This window comes from Enhydra lutris, unplaced genomic scaffold (assembly GCF_002288905.1).
Source record: "Enhydra lutris kenyoni isolate GAN:26980312 unplaced genomic scaffold, ASM228890v2 scaffoldscaffold85, whole genome shotgun sequence".
In the NCBI taxonomy this organism is placed as follows: Eukaryota; Metazoa; Chordata; class Mammalia; order Carnivora; family Mustelidae; genus Enhydra; species Enhydra lutris.
This window is the reverse complement of record NW_019154169.1, coordinates 7,520,016-7,541,508: the sequence shown is the minus strand read 5'-3', so window position 1 is coordinate 7,541,508 and position 21,493 is coordinate 7,520,016. Positions and strand designations below refer to the sequence as shown.

Below are 21,493 nucleotides of genomic sequence, written 5' to 3'. Positions count from 1 at the left end.
TGATGTTGGCTAAAATATTTTGGTTGCTTCTCACACTCGTTTGAACAGTGCTTAGCTGTCTAGTGAACCTGCATGGCCCAATTTCAGGAATGGCGCCCAAGGCATGAGTTCTGAAGGATCCTGTGATCAGTCCAGAACTCCAGAAGGACCTGGTTGCCTGACACCAGCTCGAAGGCTAATTGAAGAGGGTCCTCGAGGATGTGGTCAGGTGCACCTCAAATTCATGAAAGGTGAGTTCAGGGCTTAGAGAGATGTAGCTGGCTGGGACTTCGCCAAACCTACAAGACAGGTTGGGAGGCCATCCCGTCCTGCCTGCTCCGAGTCATCATCGGCTCTGCCTCTAGCAAGCCTGAGCTGGGCAAGTCTCAGCTCTGTTTCCCTTGATGTGGACTTCGTTTTCCAGCGCATTTGCCTCTGGGTGCTAACTGACGTAACCCCAGTACCATGTTCAGATATCAGTTCTTCGGGGGACATAGCAGCAGCTGCCCAAAACTGGAGGGAGGGCTTTCCCTTCAACCTCACTACTCAGTAATCTGTTACAACAAAACCTCTCAAAAGGAATTCTGACAGATATAAGAATATTAAAAAAAAAAAAAAGCCATGCTCTAAAAACTGGTAAATAAAAGGAAAGAATCAAGGAAGGATCCTGTCTCTCCATTATTTATTTTTTTTAAAGATTTTATTTATTTATTTGACAGAGAGAGACACAGCCAGAGAGGGAACACAAGCAGGGGGAGTGGGAGAGGGAGAAGAAGGTTTCCCGCCGAGCAGGGAGCCCATGCGGGGCTCTATCCCAGGACCCTGGGATCGTGACCTGAACCAAAGGCAGAGGCTTAACCCACTGAGCCACCCAGGTGTCCCTATTTTTAATTTTTTTCAAAGATTTTATTTATTTGAGAGGGACAGCACACTAGAGAGAGTGAACAGGAACTGGGGGGAGGGGCAGAGGGAGAGCAGCAAAAGGAGAGGGAGAAGCAGAGGGAGAGGAAGAAGCAGAGGGAGAGGGGCAGAAGGAGAGGGAGAGGGAGAAGCAGGCTTCCACTGAGCAGGGAGCCCAGCCCGACTAGGGGCTTGATCCCAGGACCCCAGCACCACGACCTGAGCTGAAGGCAGTGGGTTAAGACTGAGCCATCCAGGCGGTCCCTGTCTCTCTTTCATGAACTGTACCTCAGCAGATAAGGGAAAGCGTCCTTTTATAACCTATTCCAGCTACCACAGGAAAATGAAATGACAGAAGTAGAATGTCACCATTTTGCAATCTCCATCTGGTGTCAGCTCTCGTAGGCAGCAAGCACCTGCTTCTTAGCATCACGAATGCAGAGACGACCAGATGGAAAAGCCAAACAACTCCTAGGGTGTCACTTGCCAAAAAACGGAGCCTGCAACTGATAAGCATCTAGGTTTCATGCCCAGTTACGGGGGAGTACAGGAGACAGAGGCACAGGGGAAATGCCACTAGGAGTATATCAGCCACCCGGACCTTGGCAAAGTCTCCTGGACAGTCGAGGTGTTCAGCCAAAAACAGTAAGGAAAAAAAGAGCTGAAAGAAGGAACTTGTAGATTAAAAAAGAGGTTTAAGAGACATGTCAATCAATGGCAGTAAATCCATCTTATTTGGGTCCTGACTCAAACTACTAACAATTTTATGACATTCAGGAGACAGTTAGAAATGTGCATACATAGAGATGTCCAACCAATTTATTACCAGTCCTAGTTATTTGCTAGTTAAACTCACTACAGAGCAATACCCTGAGTGTAGAATTAATTAAATGTTAATTTATGTTGATGATACAAAAAAGGAATGTACCTACCAACTGGATATTTGGTGATATTAAGGAATTATTGTTAATTTTCTTTGTGTGACCATGGTATTCTTTAAGAGTTTTTATCTTTTAGAGCGATGTATTAAAATATTTACTGAGGAAGGGGCACCTGAGTGGCTCAGTCGGTTAAGCATCTACCTTTGGCTTGGGTCATGATCCTCGGGTCCTGGGATGGAACCTCGGGTTGGGCTCCCTGCTCAACTGGGAGGCTGCTTCTCTCTCTCCCTCTGACTCTGGCTCTCAAAAAGAAGTATTTCCCGAGGGAATGAAATGAAGTCTGGGATTTGCTTCAAATTTATACAAGAGGGTTAGGGGCAGGACATAAGTGAAGCTGGATTTCCACCAGCTAATAATTACTGAAGCTGGGTGATGGGGACATGGGGTTCATCGTACCATCCTGTCTACTTTTGTTGATGTTTTTGATTTTCCATAACAAAAAGTACTTTTTTAGTGAGTAGTATTACACTGTGGGTACCCTTCTGAGGCTTGCTTTTTTGTTTTTTTTTTTTTTAAGATTTTATTTATTTATTTGACAGACGGAGATCACAAGTAGGCAGACAGGCAGATAGAGAGAGAGGAAGGGAAGCAGGCCCCCCGCTGAGCAGAGAGCCCAATGCAGGGCTCGATCCCAGGACCCTGAAATCATGACCTGAGCTGAAGGCAGAGGCTTAACCCACTGAGCCACCCAGGTGCCCCTTTTCTTTCTTTTTTTAAGATTTTATTTATTTGTCAGAGAAAGAGAGCACAAGCAAGGGGAGCTGCAGGCAGAGGGAGAAGCAGCTCCCCACCAAGCAAAGAGCTCAATGGGGGATTTGATCCCAGGACCCTGGGATCATGACCTCAGCCATAGGCAGATGCTTAACAACTGAGCCACCCTGGCACCCCTGAGATTGCTTTTTCATTCCGTGTACATTTCCAAGATTCATCCATGTTGTAACTGCAGTTCACCCAATATCCACTCCTGTGTAGTCTTCCCTTGTATGAATATAGCATGACTTTTTCACTTTGTTGACAGTGGGTATCTGAGTTGTTTTCATTTTGTTTTGTTCTTTGTTCTTTTTTTTTTTTTTCTATTACAAACCATGCAGCTATGAACATTTTTGCACATGTCTCCTGGGACAAGTGTACATCCATTTCTTTCTTTCTTTTTTTTAAGATTTATTTATTTATTTGAGAGAGAGAGCAAGTGGCGGGAGGGACAAAGAGAGAAGGAGGGAGAGAATCCCAAGCAGACTCCATGTTGAGCACCGAGCCTGACGCAAGGTTGATCTCATGACCCATTAGATCAGAACCGGAGCAAAAATCGAGTCAAAAGCTTAACTGACGGAGTCTCCCAGGTGCTCCCGTGCATTTCTTTAGTATACCCGTAGCTGGGAGTGGAATCGCTGTGCCATGGGTAGGCACTTACCAAGGAATGCCAGTTCGTCTTCCAAAGTGTACCAAGTTACAACTCTGCATCTGTGTTTCTTGCTCCCCGTTCCTGCTGACCCTCGGTATTTTCAGGCTTCTTAACCTTGGTCCTATTGTCGAGGGCGTGGTGGTATTTCAGGTGTTGTTGTTGTTGTTAAAAAAGATTTTATTTATTTATTTGACACAGAGAGAGAGATCACAAGCAGGCAGAGAGGCAGGCAAAGAGAAAGGAGGAAGCAGGATCCCCGCCGAGCAGAGAGCCCAATGCGGGGATTGATCCCAAGACCCTGAGATCATGACCTGAGCTGAAGGTAGAGGCTTAAGCCACTGAGCCACCCAGCTGGTCTTAATTAAGAGCAGGTTTTCATACACTTATTGGACGCTGATTCCGTGATTGCTTATTCATGTCTTCTGCCCACTTTCAATTGAGTCAGTGGTGGTTTCTTTATTGGAGTTTTTTTTTTAAGATTTTATTTATTTATTTGACAGACAGAGATCACAATTAGGTGGAGAGGCAGGCAGAGAGAGGAGGAAGCAGGCTCCCCGCTGAGCAGAGAACCCGATGCAGGGCTCCATCCTAGGACCCTGGGATAATGACCTGAGCCAAAGGCAGAGGCTCTAACCCACTGAGCCACCCAGGCGCCCTCGGAGCTCTTTATATATTCTGAGTACTAATCTTTTGAGAGGCCATATAGTATAACCAGTGAGCCAGACCGTCAAGTTCAAATCCTGATTCTGGAACTGTGAGAGCCCAGGAAAAGCACCCCACTCCTCTGTGCCTCAGCCTTCTCATCTGTAAACCTTATCGCTCTTTGTGTCCCCGCCCAGAGAATTCCTACGTTGAAGCCCTAACCACCACCACCACCACCACCCCCATATGATGGTTTTAAGACAGGGGCCTTGAAGGAGGAGATTAGGTTTGCCTGAGACCTTGAGGGCGGGACCTACCCTGCCCCTCAAGATGGGGCCTTTGGAAGCAGAGGAAGAGACACTGGAGCTCCTGTTCGCAGCTGGCTCTCTCCGCCTCGGGAAGGCGCACGCAGCACGAAGGAGGCCGCTGGCCAGCCTGGAAGAGCGCTCCCACCAGAACCTAACCAGAACCTGACTCCCTGATCTGGGAGTCTCGGGCTCCAGCCCTTCATACATAAATGCTGCCCGCATCCGTGGTAATTCCCCCAGCACCTAGAGCTGACTGACGTCCCTCTCAAGGTTTACGTCAAGATTAGATATTTGTGAAGCGCCAAGCGCGGAGCCTGGTGCAAAATGTTCCGTAAGTAGCAAGCATTTGCTCTATATTACCTGTGTAAGGTATCTGCTGTCCGCAGGAGTGGGACTTTTCATTTTCATGATAGTGTTTTCTTTTTATTTATTTATTTATTTATTATTTTATTTATTTATTATTTATTTTACTTATTTATTGGAGAGAGAGAGTGTGTAAGAGCGGGTGAGGGAGGGAAGCGGACTCCCCGCTGAACCTAAAGCCCACATGGGGCTCCGTCCCACAACCCCGAGATCAGGAGCTGAGCTGAAATCAAGAGTCTGCCGCTCAGCTGACTGAGCCACCCAGGTGCCCCTCATGATAGTGTTTTAGGTAGTTTTGCTTTTTTTTTTTTTTTTTTTTTTAATGGCTCAGGGGCAGCCTTAACTTGATGAAGCAGGAACACTCTCTACTTTGCGGATTAGGTGAGGAGGCGTGGCGGGGTTCGGTGGGGGTGGGGGTAGACCCAGAGTAAATTGGCACCTGACTCCTTAACTCCACGACTGTGTGGGGTCTCCTACTCCCCAGGAAGCTGATGTCCAGCACATTCCGGCTGGTGCACAGTTGCAGAAATCATGCCAGCCAAATTGGAAGGTTTCTTTTGGTTGCTAGTGACAAAAAAAGACAATTAAGTGGAAACTGAAACTGGGAAAAAGAGAGGAGGAGAATTTGTTGGCTCCTTTAATGTCAGTCTGGTTTCTAGCGCATCCGGATCGAAGGATTCTATATGCTCATGGGAATCTTTCTCTCTGCGTGGCCTGGCGCTGCTTCGCTCAGCGGTTCTCTGGCCGGTCTCCCGACAAGGTTGCCAAGATTCAAGGTTGAGTCTGGCCGCTTCGGGTTTTCGTCCCACCAGCCTAGGGGTCCCAGGGAAAGAGAAGCGGTGCCTTGAGTCCCCAGGGATGAACAGGGAAGGGGCGTGGCCAGGAATGCGCTTCTCTGATTGGCTGGTTTGGGTCAAACTTTCCGCCCTGGAGTCAGGGGGCGGGGCCAGCCCTCCAGGAGCCTCAGAGCTTGAGAATAAGGGATCCGTGGATCCCCAAAACATAATGGAGGTTCTGATTCCAGAGGAAGAGGTAGGGGGTGCTGGGCTCACAAAGCAACAGACTTCCACTACGCCGGCATCAGTGCGTTTTTCTTAGGTTGGTCCAGGAAGACAAGCTTACTTGTACCCTGGGTGTAAGACATGTGGGAAGCGATCAAGAAAACTCTTGTTTGTGGGATGTGACCAGAGCCTGGCGACAAGGCAGGTGTCCGGAAGCTAGGACGAGCAGCAGCCAGCCGGGATCTGCCAACGAAGGCCAAGAAGGGCCGCCGGGTGGCAGTGGAATGGTCTGGGATCACAGTGAGTTGCTTCCTGCTCACTGCGAGATGTCAGGCAGGTTTTATTCCATCAATGCCCAGTAGAGGGGAGAGGGCTGTGACCTCAACAGGTGGAAATGTGTGGAGCAGGGTGGCAAGAGTGGCTGTGGAAATGGCAGAAGCAGCAGCCAGAGGTGATCTGTCACAGTCTGGGGGATGGGCCCCCAGACATAGTCCCAGCAGCTCATGTTTACTGAGCACCAGTGCTGCTCGGAACCTGTCCCACAGATTAACTTGTTCAATTCTCCCAACAACGCGCTGAGGTCAGTCCTGTTACTGCTCCTGCTGTAGAGATGAGGAAACTGAGGCGCAGAGAGCTTAAGTGACTTGCCCAAGACACACGGTGCTAAGTGGCAGAGCCTAGATTTGAACCCTGGCCCTTTGGCTCCTACCCTGGCAGATGCTCCAAATCACTGTCACCTGCCTCACATGACAGGGGTGGAGGGCTGGGGGTGGCCTGGGCACTTCTACAGGAAGACATCTTGTTTTCACACAGCTGGGGGCTCAGACATTATCTGTTGATCTGTTTGGAGGGAAGGACACCAGAGGACTCAGTACCGTCCCTTGCCACAGAGGTGACAAGGTTCTGTCCGTGCAGGAGACAACCCCCCACCCCCATCCCTGGAGGATGGAAGTCTGCTGGGACCCAAACTGGTGAGTTTCTGGCCTCTCAGAACCTACTTCTAATGTTTCTTCCGATGGCTCCTTCTTCCTCTGGGGGAAACACTACTCCACTGGACCCCGAGCTTCGTGGGGCTAGGGTCGGGGTCATGGTTACTGGTGGGACTGGCTCCCAACCCAGGGCCAGTAGGAGCAGAGTGGATCGTCCATAGTCGGCCCCGTGTGGGGCGAGCAGGCTGAGGTCTGCTTTGTCGGGAAAGGGGGGAGACAGGGTCCTGGTGGCTCAGGAGGAGTGAGCCCCCAGGGGCCCCGGGGGACTGAGCAGCTACAGGGCAGGGAAAAGGGTGCAGAGGGAAGGACAGGGAGGCATGGCCAAGACCGAAGGTGCAGGGATAGACAGCCACACAGAAAGACCAAAACACACCAGGGGAAGACAAAAGGAGACGAGAGAGAAGGACAGAGATGGAGGCAGAAATAGACACGATGGGAGAGAGAGAAACTGGCAGATGGAGAGACAGGGAGAGATGGAGACGCAGGGTCAGTGTGCCACCCTTCCCTGCCCCCCACACCCCCAACTCCGCAGAGGGAGAGGCAGGGGCAAGATGGCAGAAACACACCCCCACACTGACCTCCTTCCAGGCCCTCTCTCAGGGTTAGCCGGTCCTCCCTCAGCTCTGCCCGCCTTCCCTCTTGCTGTGGGCCAAGCCCATTAAGCTTCCACCCTGGCCACAACTGAAGGCCCCACGCCCTGGGCAGGAAACCACCGCAGAGGCGTCCCCTGCTCCGTGGCACCCCAAACCATCAATTAGTATTAACAAGGGCCAGCTCCCCATGGCCTAAAGACCCCCATTGGGGCTCAGATGGAGGGGAAGCCCCGCCCCCGTGAGTCAGGAGGTTAAAGAGCCTGGGGCCAGCCTCTGAGTGCAGACTGTCCGGATGGCGTGTGGCAGCGGACGGGTCACCATCCAGCTGGTGGACGAAGAGTCAGGGCCCGGAACCAGAGGCCCAAAGCCCTTTCGGGGTCAGAGATTCGAGGCCATCCGAGCAGCCTGCCTGGAGGAGGGGATCCTGTTCCGAGATCCCTACTTCCCTGCTGGCCCTGATGCCCTTGGCTACGATGAGCTGGGGCCAGACTCAGAGAAGGCGAAAGGGGTGGAATGGAAGAGACCCCATGTAATGTGTGGCTGGGGGCTGTAGGAGCTGGGCTCCTGGGTCTGAGGGAGGAGGGGCTGGGGGGTGGCTGGGCTCCTGGGTCTGAGGAAGGAGGGGGCTGTGGGGGGCTGGGCCCCTGGGTCTGAGGGAGGAGGGGACTGGGGGCCTGGATGTGAAGAGGAGGGCTGGGAGTTCTGACTGTGGGGTCTGGAGAGGCCCAGATGCCTGCCCACAGGCTTTACAAGCCTCTCTTGGGGTTGGAGGTGCTCATTACTCTGGAGCAGTGAGGGCAGGAGGGGACCCAGGCATTGGACCTCTCAGTCGCTCCTTCTCTCCCTTTCCTGGCTGAGGCCTGGACTCCCCCCATGCCCCCCAGGAGTTTTGCGCTGAGCCCCAGTTCATCTGTGAGGACATGAGCCGAACAGACGTGTGTCAGGGGCGCCTAGGTAAGACCCCCGAACCCATCCTGGGCTCCCAGATCTGGCAGAGGCTGTAGCTGGGCTCCTGCAGCTCGGCCCCTGGGTCCACCCCTCAGACTCTCCTATCCCCAGGGGAGACCTCAGTCTCCCCCTTTCCATCCTCACCCCGTCCTCGACTTTCCTCCCAGGTAACTGCTGGTTTCTTGCGGCCGCTGCCTCCCTCACTCTGTATCCCCGACTCCTGTGCCGGGTGGTCCCCCCTGGACAGGGTTTCCAAGATGACTACGCAGGTGTCTTCCATTTCCAGGTAAAGATCCTTGGTTTGTGCCTCCGTATCCCCCATGGGACCACGGATCTCCTATTTGGCTTGGTTGCCTGGGGGCTGTAATTCTTAGACTGGTGCAGTAGGGCTGGGGGTCAGAAGATGGGGTCCAGGCACGGCTGCGAGCTGGGAGCCAAGCCTGCGCCCTGCCCTCCTCCCACCAGCTCTGGCAGTTTGGCCGCTGGGTGGACGTCGTGGTGGACGACAGGCTGCCGGTGCGTGAAGGGAAGCTGATGTTCGTGCGCTCGCATCAGCGGAACGAGTTCTGGGCCCCGCTGCTGGAGAAGGCCTATGCCAAGTAAGGACTCTGGCACACCTCCCCAGCTGGCAAGGGAACCCCAGAGACCCCCAGCTTCTGGGATCCTCTAGACACCCTGCCAGGGGTCCTGCTCCAGGTCACGGTGCCCAGGACCCTAATGTCACACCATTCCCTGAAGACCTCCCTCCAAATCCTAGACATCTCCCTAGAGGCACGTTCCTAGAGACCCATGGACACTCACAGTCCAGGAGCCTGAAATCTCATCTCTCAGGCTCCGGAGCCGCTAAACCCAAGATTTATCCCCTTGGGGGCCTGTAATCTCAGAAGCTCTCTCCTGATCCATTGAGAAACCCAAAGCATCTCCCAAATTTTTAAGAAGATTTTATTTATTTATTTGAGGGAGAGAGAGAGAACAAGTCCAGGGCAGGGGAGCACAGAGTAGCAAACACCCCGCTGAGCAGGAAGACCAACACGGGGCTCCATCCCAGGACCCTGAGCTCATGACCTGAGCCAGAGGCAGGCGCTTAACTGACTGAGTCCCTGCCAGGCACCCCACACCTCTTAAATATGACTGTAATCGCTGGAACCTTCGATTTTTGCTTTTCTCCATCCCGAGGCTCTGAAATCCCTGACAAGCCCCACAGAGATTACCCCCAAAGCAGGCATCTCCCGGAGACTCAGAGTTTCAGAGACAGCCCCCGGGATGCCCAGAATTCTGACAGAGTTCTCCTGTGATCCCCCAAATGCCCGGTCCTAGTGGCCCAGGGACCACAGGCCTGATTTCCAAGGGCTTCCAGAGTGAACCGCAGGCCACCTCAGGAGTCTGCAAATGTTAGGGATAATCCCCGGGCCCCCCATGCCCTGGGCCAGAGGCCCCCAGGTCCCAGGGGTGTGTGTGAGATGCTCGTGTGGGCCTCAGACACTCCCCTGACACCTGCTTCTGCAGGCTCCACGGTTCCTATGAGGTGATGCGAGGTGGCCACATGAATGAGGCTTTCGTGGACTTCACAGGCGGCGTGGGTGAGGTGCTCTACCTGAGGCAAGACATCCCAGGGCTCTTCTCTGCCGTGCGCCATGCCCTGGCCAAGGAGTCCCTTGTGGGAGCCACTGCCCTGGTGAGAGCCTGACTAGCATGGAGACCCCCACCAGGGCCAGAGCGCAGTCAGGGCTGCAGTGGGGAGGTGGCCTGTGTCCTCCTGTCTGTGTTCATTGTTGGCTAGTACCCCTCACCCATCAAACTCGAGCAAGTCAAAGGCGATTTATTTGCTTTCATTAAAGAAGCTTCAGGCATAGCTGAATCCGGGTGCTTAGCAGATGCGGAGAATGTGTTTTTTCTATTCCTTGTTCTGGGTTAGCTTCACTCCTGGGCAGGCATTCCCTTCATGGCCACAAAAGGGGCCCCCACAGCTGCAGGGGCCCTCCTACCACCCCTCAGTGGTTTAAAAAAAACGGCAAAGCTTCTTTCTGAGAATTTCAGCAGAAGGCCTAGGATTGATTTCCACGGGCTCGGCTGGAGTCCCGCGTTCATCTGCGGCCCAGTCATATGCTCAGTTGGTCACTGAGTTGGTCTAATTCCTTTGCTCCTTCTTTGCTTAATCCTGTGCTCACTGACTGACTCCCTGTCCTTCGTGTTTCTCTGCCTCTTTTGGTCCGTCTGCCTGTTCTGTGTCTCTGTTCTCCTCATGTATTTTTGTCTTGTCTCCATCTTCCTCTCTCGCCTTCACTCACCAATTCTATGCCCTTTTGGAGCCCCGTGTCATTCAGTTGGGAGCTTTGGTGGCAGGAGGCTGGAGTGAGGGGAGGTGAGGGGCAGAGAAGAGCAGCCACGCTTGTGTCCCCCACCGTGGCCTCACCGTCCCGTGCCCTCTGCTCAGAGCGATCGGGGTGAGTACCGCACAGAAGATGGGCTGGTCAAGGGACATGCGTACTCCGTCACCGGCACGTACAAGGTGAGTATCCCCCACAAGTGGGCTGCAGGGGTGCCCCGGAGCCACCCCCACTGACCATGCTTCCCTCAGGTGACCCTGGGCTTCACCAAGGTGCGGCTGTTGCGGCTTCGGAACCCATGGGGCCGTGTGGAGTGGACTGGCGCCTGGAGCGACAGGTAGGATGGATTTGGGAGAGAGAACCGGGTCAGGGGGGCTCAGACCCCCCGGCCCAATCCTCACACCCCCATCTCCCCAGCTGTCCGCGCTGGGACGCGCTCCCGGCAGAGTGGCGAGAGGCCCTGCTGGTGAAAAAGGAGGATGGCGAGTTCTGGTGAGTGGTCCAAGGTCCCCACCCGCCTCTGGACCAGCGCCAGGCCAAAGGGGCACAGGGAGGGGGTGAGGCCTTCCTGAAGGGACAGGGAACAGGGTCATAGAAACTGTCCTTATGGTGGTAACTTTGGGGTTGCACTCTATTTAGGGGAGTCGATTAGCAGCAATATTAGGGGAACTGGGAGGCGCAGTAATTTTTGGAGGGTTGAAGGGGGTGGGTAATTGGGGGAGGCTTGGTGACATCTGGGGCATTTCTGTATGTTTGGTGCTGCTGGGGGGCTGAAGGATGCTTGTTGGCAGTTGAAAGTCTGAGGGTCTTGATATTTGGGGGCTGAAGGCAATTTGACAATAGGTGGGGGGAGTGTGTGGGTCTTGACTATACGTGGGGCATTTCCGGGACTTGGAGAAATCGTGGGGGGCGGGGGCTGGAGGGCACTGGGATCTGGGGGCCATTTCTGGAGACAGGGTACTATTTGGCAGACCGAGGGGTACTTGGTGATGATTAGGGAACTCGGGGATTGTGATTTGGGGGTCATTCTGGGGTCCTGAGATGTCTGGGAGACTGGTGCCCTGGGGAGGGTCTGACCACCGGCCCCTGTGCAGGATGGAGCTGAAGGACTTCCTCCGCCACTTCAACACCGTCCAGATCTGCTCGCTGAGCCCGGAGGTGCTGGGCCCGAGCCCAGCTGGAGGTGGCTGGCACATCCACATCTTCCAAGGCCGCTGGGTGCGTGGTTTCAACTCCGGCGGGAGCCTGCCCGGCACTGGTGAGGCCTGGAGGGCACCTGGCAGGGGAAGGGGTGGGCTGTGGCAGGCCGGGGCACCCCATTTCTTTCTTCTCTGTTAGAAACCTTCTGGACCAACCCCCAGTTCCGACTGACGCTGCTGGAGCCTGATGAGGAGGAAGATGATGAGGAGGGGCCTTGGGGGGGCTGGGGGGCAGCAGGAGCATGGGGCCCGGCCAGGGGAGGACGCATCCCCAAGTGCACTGTCCTTCTGTCACTCATCCAGCGTAATAGGCGGCGCCTGAGGGCCCAGGGCCTCACCTACCTCACTGTGGGCTTCCACGTGTTCCAGGTGGGACCCCGGGGCTGGGTGGGAGCAGCGGGGACAGGGAGCCACGGAAGGGGCTGGGAAGGCCTGGGGCGTGGGGCTCAGAGACTGGAGCGAGAGAGCTGGGGGAACGAGGAGGGGGTTCAGGGAGAAACTGAGGTCTGGAGGGCGCAGAGAGCGCTGGGGGTCTGTCCGCAGGGCAGCGGGGAGTCCCAGGCGCTGAGGACCAGGGAGGGGGTGCTGCGGAGCAGAGGGGCCGTGGGGGCACCAATGGGAGAGGGTCCAGCAGGTCAGGGACAGGGGGGCAGGGGGAAGGGGAAGAAAAGCGAGGGAGCTGTGGAGGGGGCTCTGAAGGGTGGCCGCCACCGCCAAGGGCCCTCACTCGCTTGCTTTGCTTCTTCCAGATCCCAGAGGAGGTGGGTCTCCGTGGGGACCCCGGGCGCAGGGTCACCGGGCGCGGCCCCCGGGGGCTCGGATGGGCGGCGGCGGAGTGGCGAGGGCGAGGCTGGGCGGGAGCGGCTGCGGGTGGGCGGGAGCTGGAGCTCAGCGCCCCTGCCCGCAGCTGCTGGGCCTGTGGGACTCCCCGCTCAGCCGCGAGCTCCTGCCGGGCCTGCTGCGCGCCGACCGCTCGCCCTTCTGCGCCCGCCGCGACGTGAGCCGCCGCTGCCGCCTGCGCCCCGGCCACTACTTGGTGGTGCCCAGCGCCGCCCACGCCGGCGACGAGGCCGACTTCACGCTGCGCGTCTTCTCCGAGCGCCGCCACACCGCTGTGTGAGCCGGGGTGCCCCAGACCGCCCCCTCGAGGTTCCCTGGGCCGGAGCCCCAGAACCCCGGGACACCACCCCTCCCCGCGGGGATCGGCCCGGGGCCCCACCCCCGACTCCCTGATGCCCCCTTGTCATTGGCAGGGAGATTGATGACGTCATCAGTGCCGACCTGCAGGCCCTCATGGTGCGGGGCCGCCGGAATGGGGGGAGGGGGCGGGGAGGAGTCCCCTCGGCCCGCACTGAGCTCCCCCTGCCTACAGGTCCCGTACATGCCCCTGGAACTGGGGCTGGAGCAGCTGTTTCAGGAATTGGCAGGAGAGGTGAGGGGGCCCGGCCAGGGCTAATAGGGGTCCACCCCTCCTCTGGGGCCCCTTCCTTATCCTGGGGGGGGGGGGTTCATTTTGCTTTAGTTTCTCTCTGTGCTTAAATCTCCTCTTTACTCTCAAAATGCTCACTGCTCATCCCTGCCTCAGGGCCCTTGCCCTGTCTGTGCCTCTGCCTGGACTGCCTTCTCCTCGTCCCCTGCCCTGGCTATGGCCTCACCTTTCTCCTGTGGGATTTCTTGGAATCTCTTCGGGATTCTCTCCCAGGCTGGTCAGCTGCATGCTGGCTGTGGACTCCCACAGCCCAGTGCTTCCCCCCTGCAGCCCTGACTGCTCTGGGGACAGGTGTCTCTCACTCTCCCCCTGGACCATGAGCACTCTGTCTCTGCTGTGTCCCCAGCACCGCCCAGCAGGCTAGAGGGGCTGTGTCAAATGGCTGCCTGAGTGAGTAGCCTTACCACTGGCTTTCTCCTTGACCAGGAGGAAGCACTCAGCGCCTCTCAGCTCCAGATCTTATTAAGTATTGCCCTGGAGCCTGGTGAGTTGCAGACGGGGGCGGACCCCACGGAGCCCCCTAGGTGTGTTAATCTGTGGTGCCGCAGGGAATCAGGCCAGGGGAGCCCTGCACTCAGCCTACAGTGTCTTCCCACATATGGGTCCTGTGGCAGGACTCAGGGCCAAGGCCACGGCCACTCATGAGCCTTCCCTTTCTTTAAGGGAGGCAGGGAGTGTAGCTGCCATGAGGGGACTTGGAACCCCCTTGCCTGGGCTCAGATCCCAGTGATGGTAAACACGCAGGAAGTACTGGGGTTTTTCTGTTTCCTGTAGCCAGGGCCTGCGCCTGGACCTCTGCCCGGACCTCTGCCGAGATTGGGCTCAGGACCTGTGAGCAGCTGCTGCGCTGTTTCGGGGTATACGAAGGGGGCAGTGTCTGGGTAGGGAGGGTGGGGATGTTGGGGCCTCTGTCCCCCTTCTGGGGATATGGATTTTAACCAGCTGCCTCCTCCCCAGAACGGACAGAGCCTCACCCTGCATCACTTTCAGCAGCTCTGGGGCCATCTCCTGGAGTGGCAGGTAAGGTCGGAAGTTTGGGGGGGCCACCTCCTCCAGGAAGGTGAGGCACTGTTACTAGTTAGGACATAGGTGCTCTGCTGACTAGCAGGGTCCCAGGGGAGGACGTGGGCCGCATCCACCTTGAGGGACAACTTGGAGGGATCTGGCTGGGATGCCCTTGCGGCACCTGCCCTTCTGTGGTCCCTCTAGGGGCACTAAATAGCTTGGGGATGGAAAGCACAGGTTCTGGTCTGGGGTTGAAGTCCTAGCTCCCGGCTCAGCCCCTCTCTGGGTGTGTGAACTCAGGCAAGTCACCTCCCCTCTGAGAGGCCTTTGCTAGTGGGAGGCATTCGTTCCCACTGCCCTGGGTCCTGGGGAGGAGGAAAGGGTCCAAGCCTCCCTGTACTGGTGAGCAGTAAGCCGCTGTTTGCTGAGCCCTCACAAAGCCCCTCGTGGGTAGACGCTCAGCTTGTCCTCATGACCCTATTCTAGCTGTTACTATTATACCCATTTTAGAGACTGTGAGACGGGCTCAGAGAGGCAGAGCTGCTTGCCCAGGGCACCAAGCCAGGAAGAAAGGGAGCTGGGGTGGGAACCCAGGCTGACTGGCCTCCTAGGGAGGGCCAGGGGTTGGGACTGACCTATAGCTCCCGACCCAGGCCACATTCGACAAGTTCGATGAGGACACCTCTGGAACCATGAACTCCTATGAGCTGAGGCTGGCACTGAATGCGGCAGGTACGGCGGGGGTGGGGGTGGGTGTTGGGGACGGGATCTGCTCCCCCTCCGACGCTCTGTGCTCTGCTCACCCACCGCCAGTCTCGAAGCCCATGTAGTTTGTTACCAGCTCTTGCCGGGGCCAGGGGCGGGGGGTGGTGGAGGTGCAAACACAGCTCCCGACTGTGCGCAGAGGGCCCGGAGGGCACCCCCCCCCCCTGCCGCCGCCGCCGCCGAAGGGTTTCAGAAAGGAGGTAGGACAGTCCCCTCTGTCTATATGGCACAAAATCCTCCCCAGGGGGCGGAGCCAGGGAGCAAAGCTTTTCCTGGGCTCCCTAGCAAGTTGAGTCCATGCATGGAGGGGACTCCCAGACCCCCAGCCCCCACCCCAGGGCTCCTCCAACAAGGGAAGGTGGGAGGCTGCCAAGGGGAGGTGGGAGGCTGTGCCTGGCTGTTTCCTGGTCTGAGAGGCAGGAGGCCCCGAGGGAGCGAGAATGTTGGGAGGTGTGGCACACGGGCTGACACGGAGTCCCGGGTGCTCAGAAGTAGAGGCAAGAGGGTGAGGGCAGATGGAAAGCTGGCACCACTTGTCGGGGTTACTGGGCACCTGGTGCACATTCTTGGCATTCCTCCAGGCAGGAGACTGAGGAAGTGCTCTTAGAGGGGGGGTGGCATCCTGGCGGTACAGACAGACAAGCAGAATGTCTGGGTCAGATAGTGCAGCTATGGAAGAAAGAGAAGGGGGGTGGTGGGGGAGGGGCTTGTGGCCGGAGGCACAGTGCTCAGGGAAGGACCCAGGTGCTATTTGAGCAGACCTGAAGGAGGAGGACTGAGCCTGGGAGACACAGTGGCAGGTGTAGTCTTGACAGAAGGAACAGCCAATACAAAGGCCCTGAGGTGAGAGCATGGGCCCTGCTGGAACAGCTTCGGGGGGCCAGGTCTTGGAAATGAGGACGGGCTAGTGCGGCTGGAGGACGGAGGGTGGTCACAGATCAGAAATCAGTGGAGGGAGGCAGTAAAGCCCCATGAGGTCTCATGAGCATCTAGGGTCTTTAAAACAAATTTTCTTCTTTAATATGTACGAGAGGGAGGAGGGTGAGGCAGGTCCAGCGTCAGGGTGTGAGGAGGGCCAGAGCCGACAGGGTCACACTGTGTAAGAGGGAGGACCAGGGAGCAGATCAGCAGGAAGCAAGCTCCAGAGCCCTGGAAGTGGGGGACAGATCAGGGCAGGGGACCGGCAAAGATGACCTGCCACCCCTCAGCCACGCTCTGCACCACCCGCTTCCCCCAAACCCTGGCTCTGCTCTGGCGCTCTGCTCCTGGCTGTGCTGGCTGAGGCTGGGGATTCGGCGGGGGCCAGAGATCCCGCCCCTCCCTCCCTTGGGCCACCAAGGACAGTGACCGCTCAGAGGCTTTAGGGCGGGCACTGGGGCTGCAGGTGAAGAGCAGGGGCGCTCCCCTGCTCAGAGGCTTCCCGAAGGGGGCAGGGTGAGAGGAGTAGCAGTGCTCTGGGCAGAAGGAACATCGCGTGCAAGGGAGGCAAGATGGAGCCCAAGGTCCAAGTGCAGGAGTCGGGGGAGGGGTGGGTGAGGTGTGGTCTGCGCAGGCCGGCAGCCTAAGGACAATGGGGCCCGGGCCCGTGGGGAGGGGTAGCCAGGAGTCACAGTCACCAGGACATACTAAACCAGGTGAGGGATTTCCTGGATACCGGAGGATCCCAGCCAGGAAGGAGCCCGCACCGGGGGCGCTGAGAGTGGTCCAAAAAGCTGCATCTGAGGTGGAAGCTGGGGGCTTCCAGGCCTGACTCGGGATGGAGGGCCCGGGAGGTCACGGGGCTAAGGCAGGGCTGCGGGCCCCGGGCTCCCCCGACCCCCGGCTGGCCCCCAGCAGCTAGAACAAGGCACAGACTTAAGACCTAATAGCGAATGTGGGCACAGAGCAGGGCATAGGTAGGTTTGAGGCGGCGGCGGAAGCCAGGACCTTGTCCTCAGAACCGAGGATCTGGACATGGGGTCAGGGAGGCCATCCTGCAGCCGGAGTCCTGCAGGGCCTCGGAGGAGGAGCCGCTGTTTCTGGCTTTTGAAGGCCTGTTGCGATTTCTCGTCAGAGGTGATTTCTCAAGTCCAGAAATGGTCTGATGTGAAGCTACGGACTCCACGTGGGGCCGACACACATGTCCGGGGGCCCGGAAACTCCTCCGGTGTCTGTACAGGGGCCCGGGCCAGGCGCCGTGCAATCCCTCCATCTAATGGCGTCCCGGCTTGGTGGGGTCAAGGCTGTCACGTTCGGAAACGGAGCGTGGAGGCGGAGGCATGAGGGGAGCTACCCCAGGGGGAAACAGGCCCCCTAGGGGGGCTCACAGGCCACCTGCCCTAGGCTTCCACCTCAACAACCAGCTGACCCAGGCCCTCACGAGCCGCTACCGGGACAGCCGTCTGCGCGTGGACTTCGAGCGCTTCGTGTCCTGTGCGGCCCAGCTCACCTGCATCTTCCGTTAGTGCTGCCCGTGGTGGGGTGGGGGTGGGGCAGGGCGGACGGACTCCCATGCGCCTGCGGGGGGGGTGGACGTCGCTCAACCCGCCCACTCTGTGCAGGCCACTGCAGCCGGCACCTGGATGGAGGCGAGGGGGTCGTCTGCCTGACCCGCAGACAGGTGAGCTGAGGCTGGGGGGCTCGGGGGGCCAGGCGGGAGTTCCGGGAGAGCCCTGCCTCAAGCCTGGGGTCTTTTCTCCCCCAGTGGATGGAGGTGGCTACCTTCTCGTAGGATCTCCGCACAGACCCCTGTGGCTCGAGGCGAAGTGCTGCCAGGAGCCCATTCTCCTCGCCCAGCCTGGACTGGGCTTTGTTCCACAGGGCAGGGGTCTGAGACACACCGACCCCTCCACCTGCCACGTGGGTCTGCTGCTCTGCTGCCCCGGGAGCCGGCGGGGGGGGGGGGGGGGGGGGGGGGGGGGGGGGGGGGGGCGGCCCGCAAGGTCTGGCCCCACCACTCGGCCAGGCAGGTCCCTGCCTCCTCCGTGCTCTGCCCTCCTCACCTATAAGCAGGGACGGTCCCAGCCCTTTTCTGGTGCAGGCCACACTAGTTAGCACTGGAAACAGTGCCTGGCCTCAAGCGGGTCCCCCGTGGCACTGAGGTTTACACACTTGGGGGGGACAGGGCTCTCCCTTGCCCAGCCTTGCTCTGGGAAGAGGTTCTCCCGTGGCTCTCCTAAGAAGCGGAGAACAGAGGAGAGAGAAAGAGAGAACACGGTAGGAATCCTTCTTAAAAATATTACATGTTTTATTATCCTGTCCCCAGAGGGTGGTTTATCCAGAAACCAAGAAAAAAATAATCAAATCAGAATAAACTCAAAAAAGGGGGGAAGGGGAAGGGAGCAAAACCCATCAACTAACAGGCAGCCAGGCCGGCAGCCCACCCTCCACCTCAGGAGGGTCCCCAGAGACCCATGCCCAACGACAGACAACAGAGAACAATCAGTGAGGGGCTGGGGGAGGGCAGCAAATCAGCTACGTCTTCATTATGAGAGCAAGAGGCGGCAAGGATATGTTGCTAGGTGAATATATATTTATATAATAAATCCGTAAGTTAATAAAGTAAATAGTAATTCTCTGAAAGTTTTTAATTCCTTTTTTTATAGTTTTTTTTTTTTTTTTTTTTTTGGTGGATTTTTTGTTTGTTGTTTTGTGTTTTTTTTTTTGTTTTGTTTTTTGGTCCTTAAAAAATCGGAAACACAGGTCCGGACAAAGCAAGGTGGGGGACCGGCTGGGGCTGAGGCTGGTCTGCCAACCCTACTCCTGTTGCAGAAAAAGGGAGGTGCAGAGTTGCACCCCCCCATCTCCTGGCAACCGCAAGTTGGGAAGAAGGGAGGGGGCGGGGTCCTCTTTCCTGTCAGGCAGCTGCGTCGCCCTCTGCTGGGCCCCCCTGCAGGGCCCACCGCAGGCCTGGGCGGTTCCTGGACAAGGCACATAGGGCTTTGGCCTGATGTGGGAGGCCTTGAAGGGACCTCGTGGGGAGCAGGGGAGGGGCGGGCAAAGGAAGGACAAAGTGTGGAGGGCATTCCTAGGGCCTGGAGGTGACCTGTTTCGCTGTGGGAATCCAGTCTCCTCCACATAGTTATAAAACAAAACAACACGTCTTATATATTTACCAGACCAGAAGCGTGGACCCCGAAGGTCTCCCTCACCCCCATCCAGGGGGAGGGGGCCGACTGACGGAGAGAGGGGAGAGCCTGCCCCAGCCCCTCCCTGCCCACCCCCCACCCCCAGAGAAGACGGACAGAGCGCTTTGCATAGATACAGAGTCAGAAAAACAGGGCCTGGGAGGCCCCCAGAGCAGGGAGAAGGGCCGAGGGCTCCCCCAGCCCCTCCTGGAGGCTGCGAGGACGGGGGTTCGGTCAGGGTTTCTCCAGTGGGGAGCCTCACAGGTCACTCTCGCCATACAGCGCTGTGGAGAAGGACTTGTAGTCGAGGGCCCCGGGCACGGCGTCAGGGCCCTGGTAGGGCGCCATGCGAGCGATGCAGTACTCGGCCTGGTCCGGGGGCAGCTCCCTCCGCAGCTCCTCAGCCGTGATGAAGTTCTGGGGGCGGAAGGGTGTGACTGTGGGCCACCCCCACCCGCCCAGTCCTGGCTGCCAGGGCTTCTCCCGGCCGAGCCCCAGGGTGCCTCTGAGGTACGCTGCTTACCTTGTCCCCTGCCAGGACCTTGAAGGAGGCGATGACCTGGTCGGCAGTGTCTGTGTCGGTGGTCTCCCTTGACATGAAGTCAATGAAGGCTTGGAAGGTCACGAGGCCACTGTGGTTGGGGTCAACCACACTCATGATGCGGTTGAACTCGGCATCACCCTGCGAGGGGGAGGGGGGCGGGGTACAGGCAGCACCTGAGTGGGCTGAGACAGCTGCGTGTGGCCCCGTCGGGTGCTGTCCCCACGGAGCAGGAGAGCAGGGCCCGGCCCCAGGGCACATGCCTCCAGGGGTTTCAGCTTCCCCAGGCTCAGGGCCCCACTTGCCCAGATTGGGAATGTGCTCCCTCTGCACCTTCCCACCCACGTTTTTGGGAAGTGGGGAGTTGGGGAATGGATCAAATAGGTCTACTGCTCCTCAGCCCTAGGCTCATGACTTAGCTCTGGAGGGTGGGGAAGAAAGAAAGAGAGAAAGAGAAAGAAAAAGGGGAGGGAGCCAGAGGCCTGACCTCCTCTCTCGGGAGACTTCCAGGAAAGGAGGTGGGTGGCTCAGGGGGTCGTCGGAGAGACCCCAGCCCAGCAACAGCAGCACAGGTGGAGGAGAAGACAGCAAGGCTGCGCTGCTCTGCTGGGGGAGGATCCCCGAGGAGGCGGCGGCGGTGAGGAGGAAGGGGGAGGCTGCGCGAGGGTGGGGGGAGGAGGAGAGGCAGAGCAGCGAGGGGGAGGCAGAGGCTGCATACCAGGCTGTATCCTGTGGAGATAAGCAGAGCCCTGAAGTCATCGGAGTCCATGCTGCCTGTCTGCTTCTGCTCGAGGACGCAGGGACAGCAGAGGAGGCCAGGCCCAGAGTAGGCAAGAGGGGCCGCCCCATGTGCACAGCAGGGAAACAGGACAGTGGCGAGAGCCGGGGAGACAGAGGCGGCCCCGAGAGACCAGGTAAGGGGGAAGGTGTCCAGAGAGACACAGGGCAGGGAGGAGGCAAGAGAGCCAGTGAAATGGCACACACATGGCAAGGGGTGGAATGGCGAGAGGGAGGGGAGACAGAGAGAAGGAGAGAGAAAGAAGAGCAGTTAATGCCACAGTCCGCTGGGGCCCAGGGGGGTGCATACCTGCCGATCATTCTCCACGTCGTAGCCCAGGCTGATGAGGCAGGCCTTGAACTCCTCCGGCCCCAGCGCCCCACCGTGGTCCTGCCGGGCGTCCGAAGGCAGGTGTGTGCGAGGGGCGGTGTGGAGACCAGGCCAGCGTGGAGACGTGGGGAGAGGGGCCAGGGTCACATGCAGAGGGCAGGGCGAGGGGAACACATCGGGGGAAACACAGAGTTAGAGGGGACATGGACAAGGGGATGGCTGAGTATGGGGGAACAGAGGCCTGCCCAACGTCTTGGCCAGAGCCGGGGTGGGAGCTGAGGGGTACAGAATGGGGGACTGAGGCCCAAGGCTCCGGGGAGGGAACGGGGAGCTCTCCCTGCCTCCAGGATTTGGGGTGGGAGACTACAACCTGTCCTATCTGGGACACCAGGGGCTCTGGCTGACAGTGTGGAGCTGAGCATGCATACTCTCGCCCACAGGGGGCCGGCAGATGGCCAGTTGGGCCCCGAAGGGTGGGTGGGGACCGCAGCAAACTCAGGTGCTCAGGGCCTTCCTAGTGGGCCCGCCAGACTGGAGCCGGCCTTCTGAATCTTTACAGCGCTCAGCGGACCCGCGGACCCGATGCATGAGCAGCGCACAAATCTCAGGTGTGCTGTGCCTCAGGCTGTCCCGGGGTCTCAGTGGTAGGTTGGTGAGGATACATGGCCACAGGGGCAGAATTTAGAACCACCCCCCACCCCACCCCCCGCTGCCAACTTTCTCCTCCCAAGGACAAATGCCCAGGCCACAGGTCAAGGTGATGGCCCTGTGCACCCACTTCAGCAGCTGGGGCCCTGCCGGCCCGGCGAGCAGTGGCCGGTACTCAGCACTGTGAGGTGAACGAACAGATGCAAAGACGGAGGTGGCAGGATGGGACGATGACAGTG

General features: G+C 58.0%; 2 protein-coding genes across 5 annotated transcripts in view; one reads left to right on the top strand and one right to left on the bottom strand.

Moving 5' to 3' along the window:
* Nucleotides 1–7,410: 7,410 nt before the first annotated feature.
* On the top strand, nucleotides 7,411–17,720 carry LOC111161536 (calpain 12). The gene is made up of 21 exons (XM_022525265.1): nucleotides 7,411–7,647; nucleotides 8,003–8,072; nucleotides 8,234–8,352; nucleotides 8,532–8,665; nucleotides 9,573–9,741; nucleotides 10,501–10,575; nucleotides 10,645–10,730; nucleotides 10,811–10,885; nucleotides 11,488–11,651; nucleotides 11,732–11,961; nucleotides 12,342–12,353; nucleotides 12,500–12,708; nucleotides 12,846–12,888; nucleotides 12,965–13,024; nucleotides 13,508–13,565; nucleotides 13,856–13,938; nucleotides 14,039–14,101; nucleotides 14,740–14,818; nucleotides 17,174–17,290; nucleotides 17,392–17,450; nucleotides 17,535–17,720. Exons 1-21 carry the CDS (start codon nucleotides 7,411–7,413, stop codon nucleotides 17,559–17,561), a joined length of 2,169 nt encoding a protein of 722 aa, XP_022380973.1. The 3' UTR covers nucleotides 17,562–17,720.
* A 339-nt stretch (nucleotides 17,721–18,059) lies between these two features.
* Nucleotides 18,060–21,493, bottom strand: part of LOC111161418 (actinin alpha 4) — a 69,049-nt gene continuing 65,615 nt past the window's right edge. For 2 of the 4 annotated variants that reach the window (XM_022525040.1, XM_022525041.1), the window contains exons 19-21: nucleotides 20,217–20,282; nucleotides 19,481–19,639; nucleotides 18,060–19,374 (exon numbers count right to left, since the gene is read on the bottom strand). In XM_022525040.1, coding sequence (XP_022380748.1) covers nucleotides 19,216–19,374; nucleotides 19,481–19,639; nucleotides 20,217–20,282 — 384 coding nt within the window. In that variant the 3' untranslated portion in view covers nucleotides 18,060–19,215. Of the gene's footprint in view, nucleotides 19,375–19,480; nucleotides 19,640–20,216; nucleotides 20,283–20,585; nucleotides 20,667–21,493 lie in introns of all 4 variants that reach the window. The other 2 variants (XM_022525038.1, XM_022525039.1) reach the window with 2 other exon arrangements.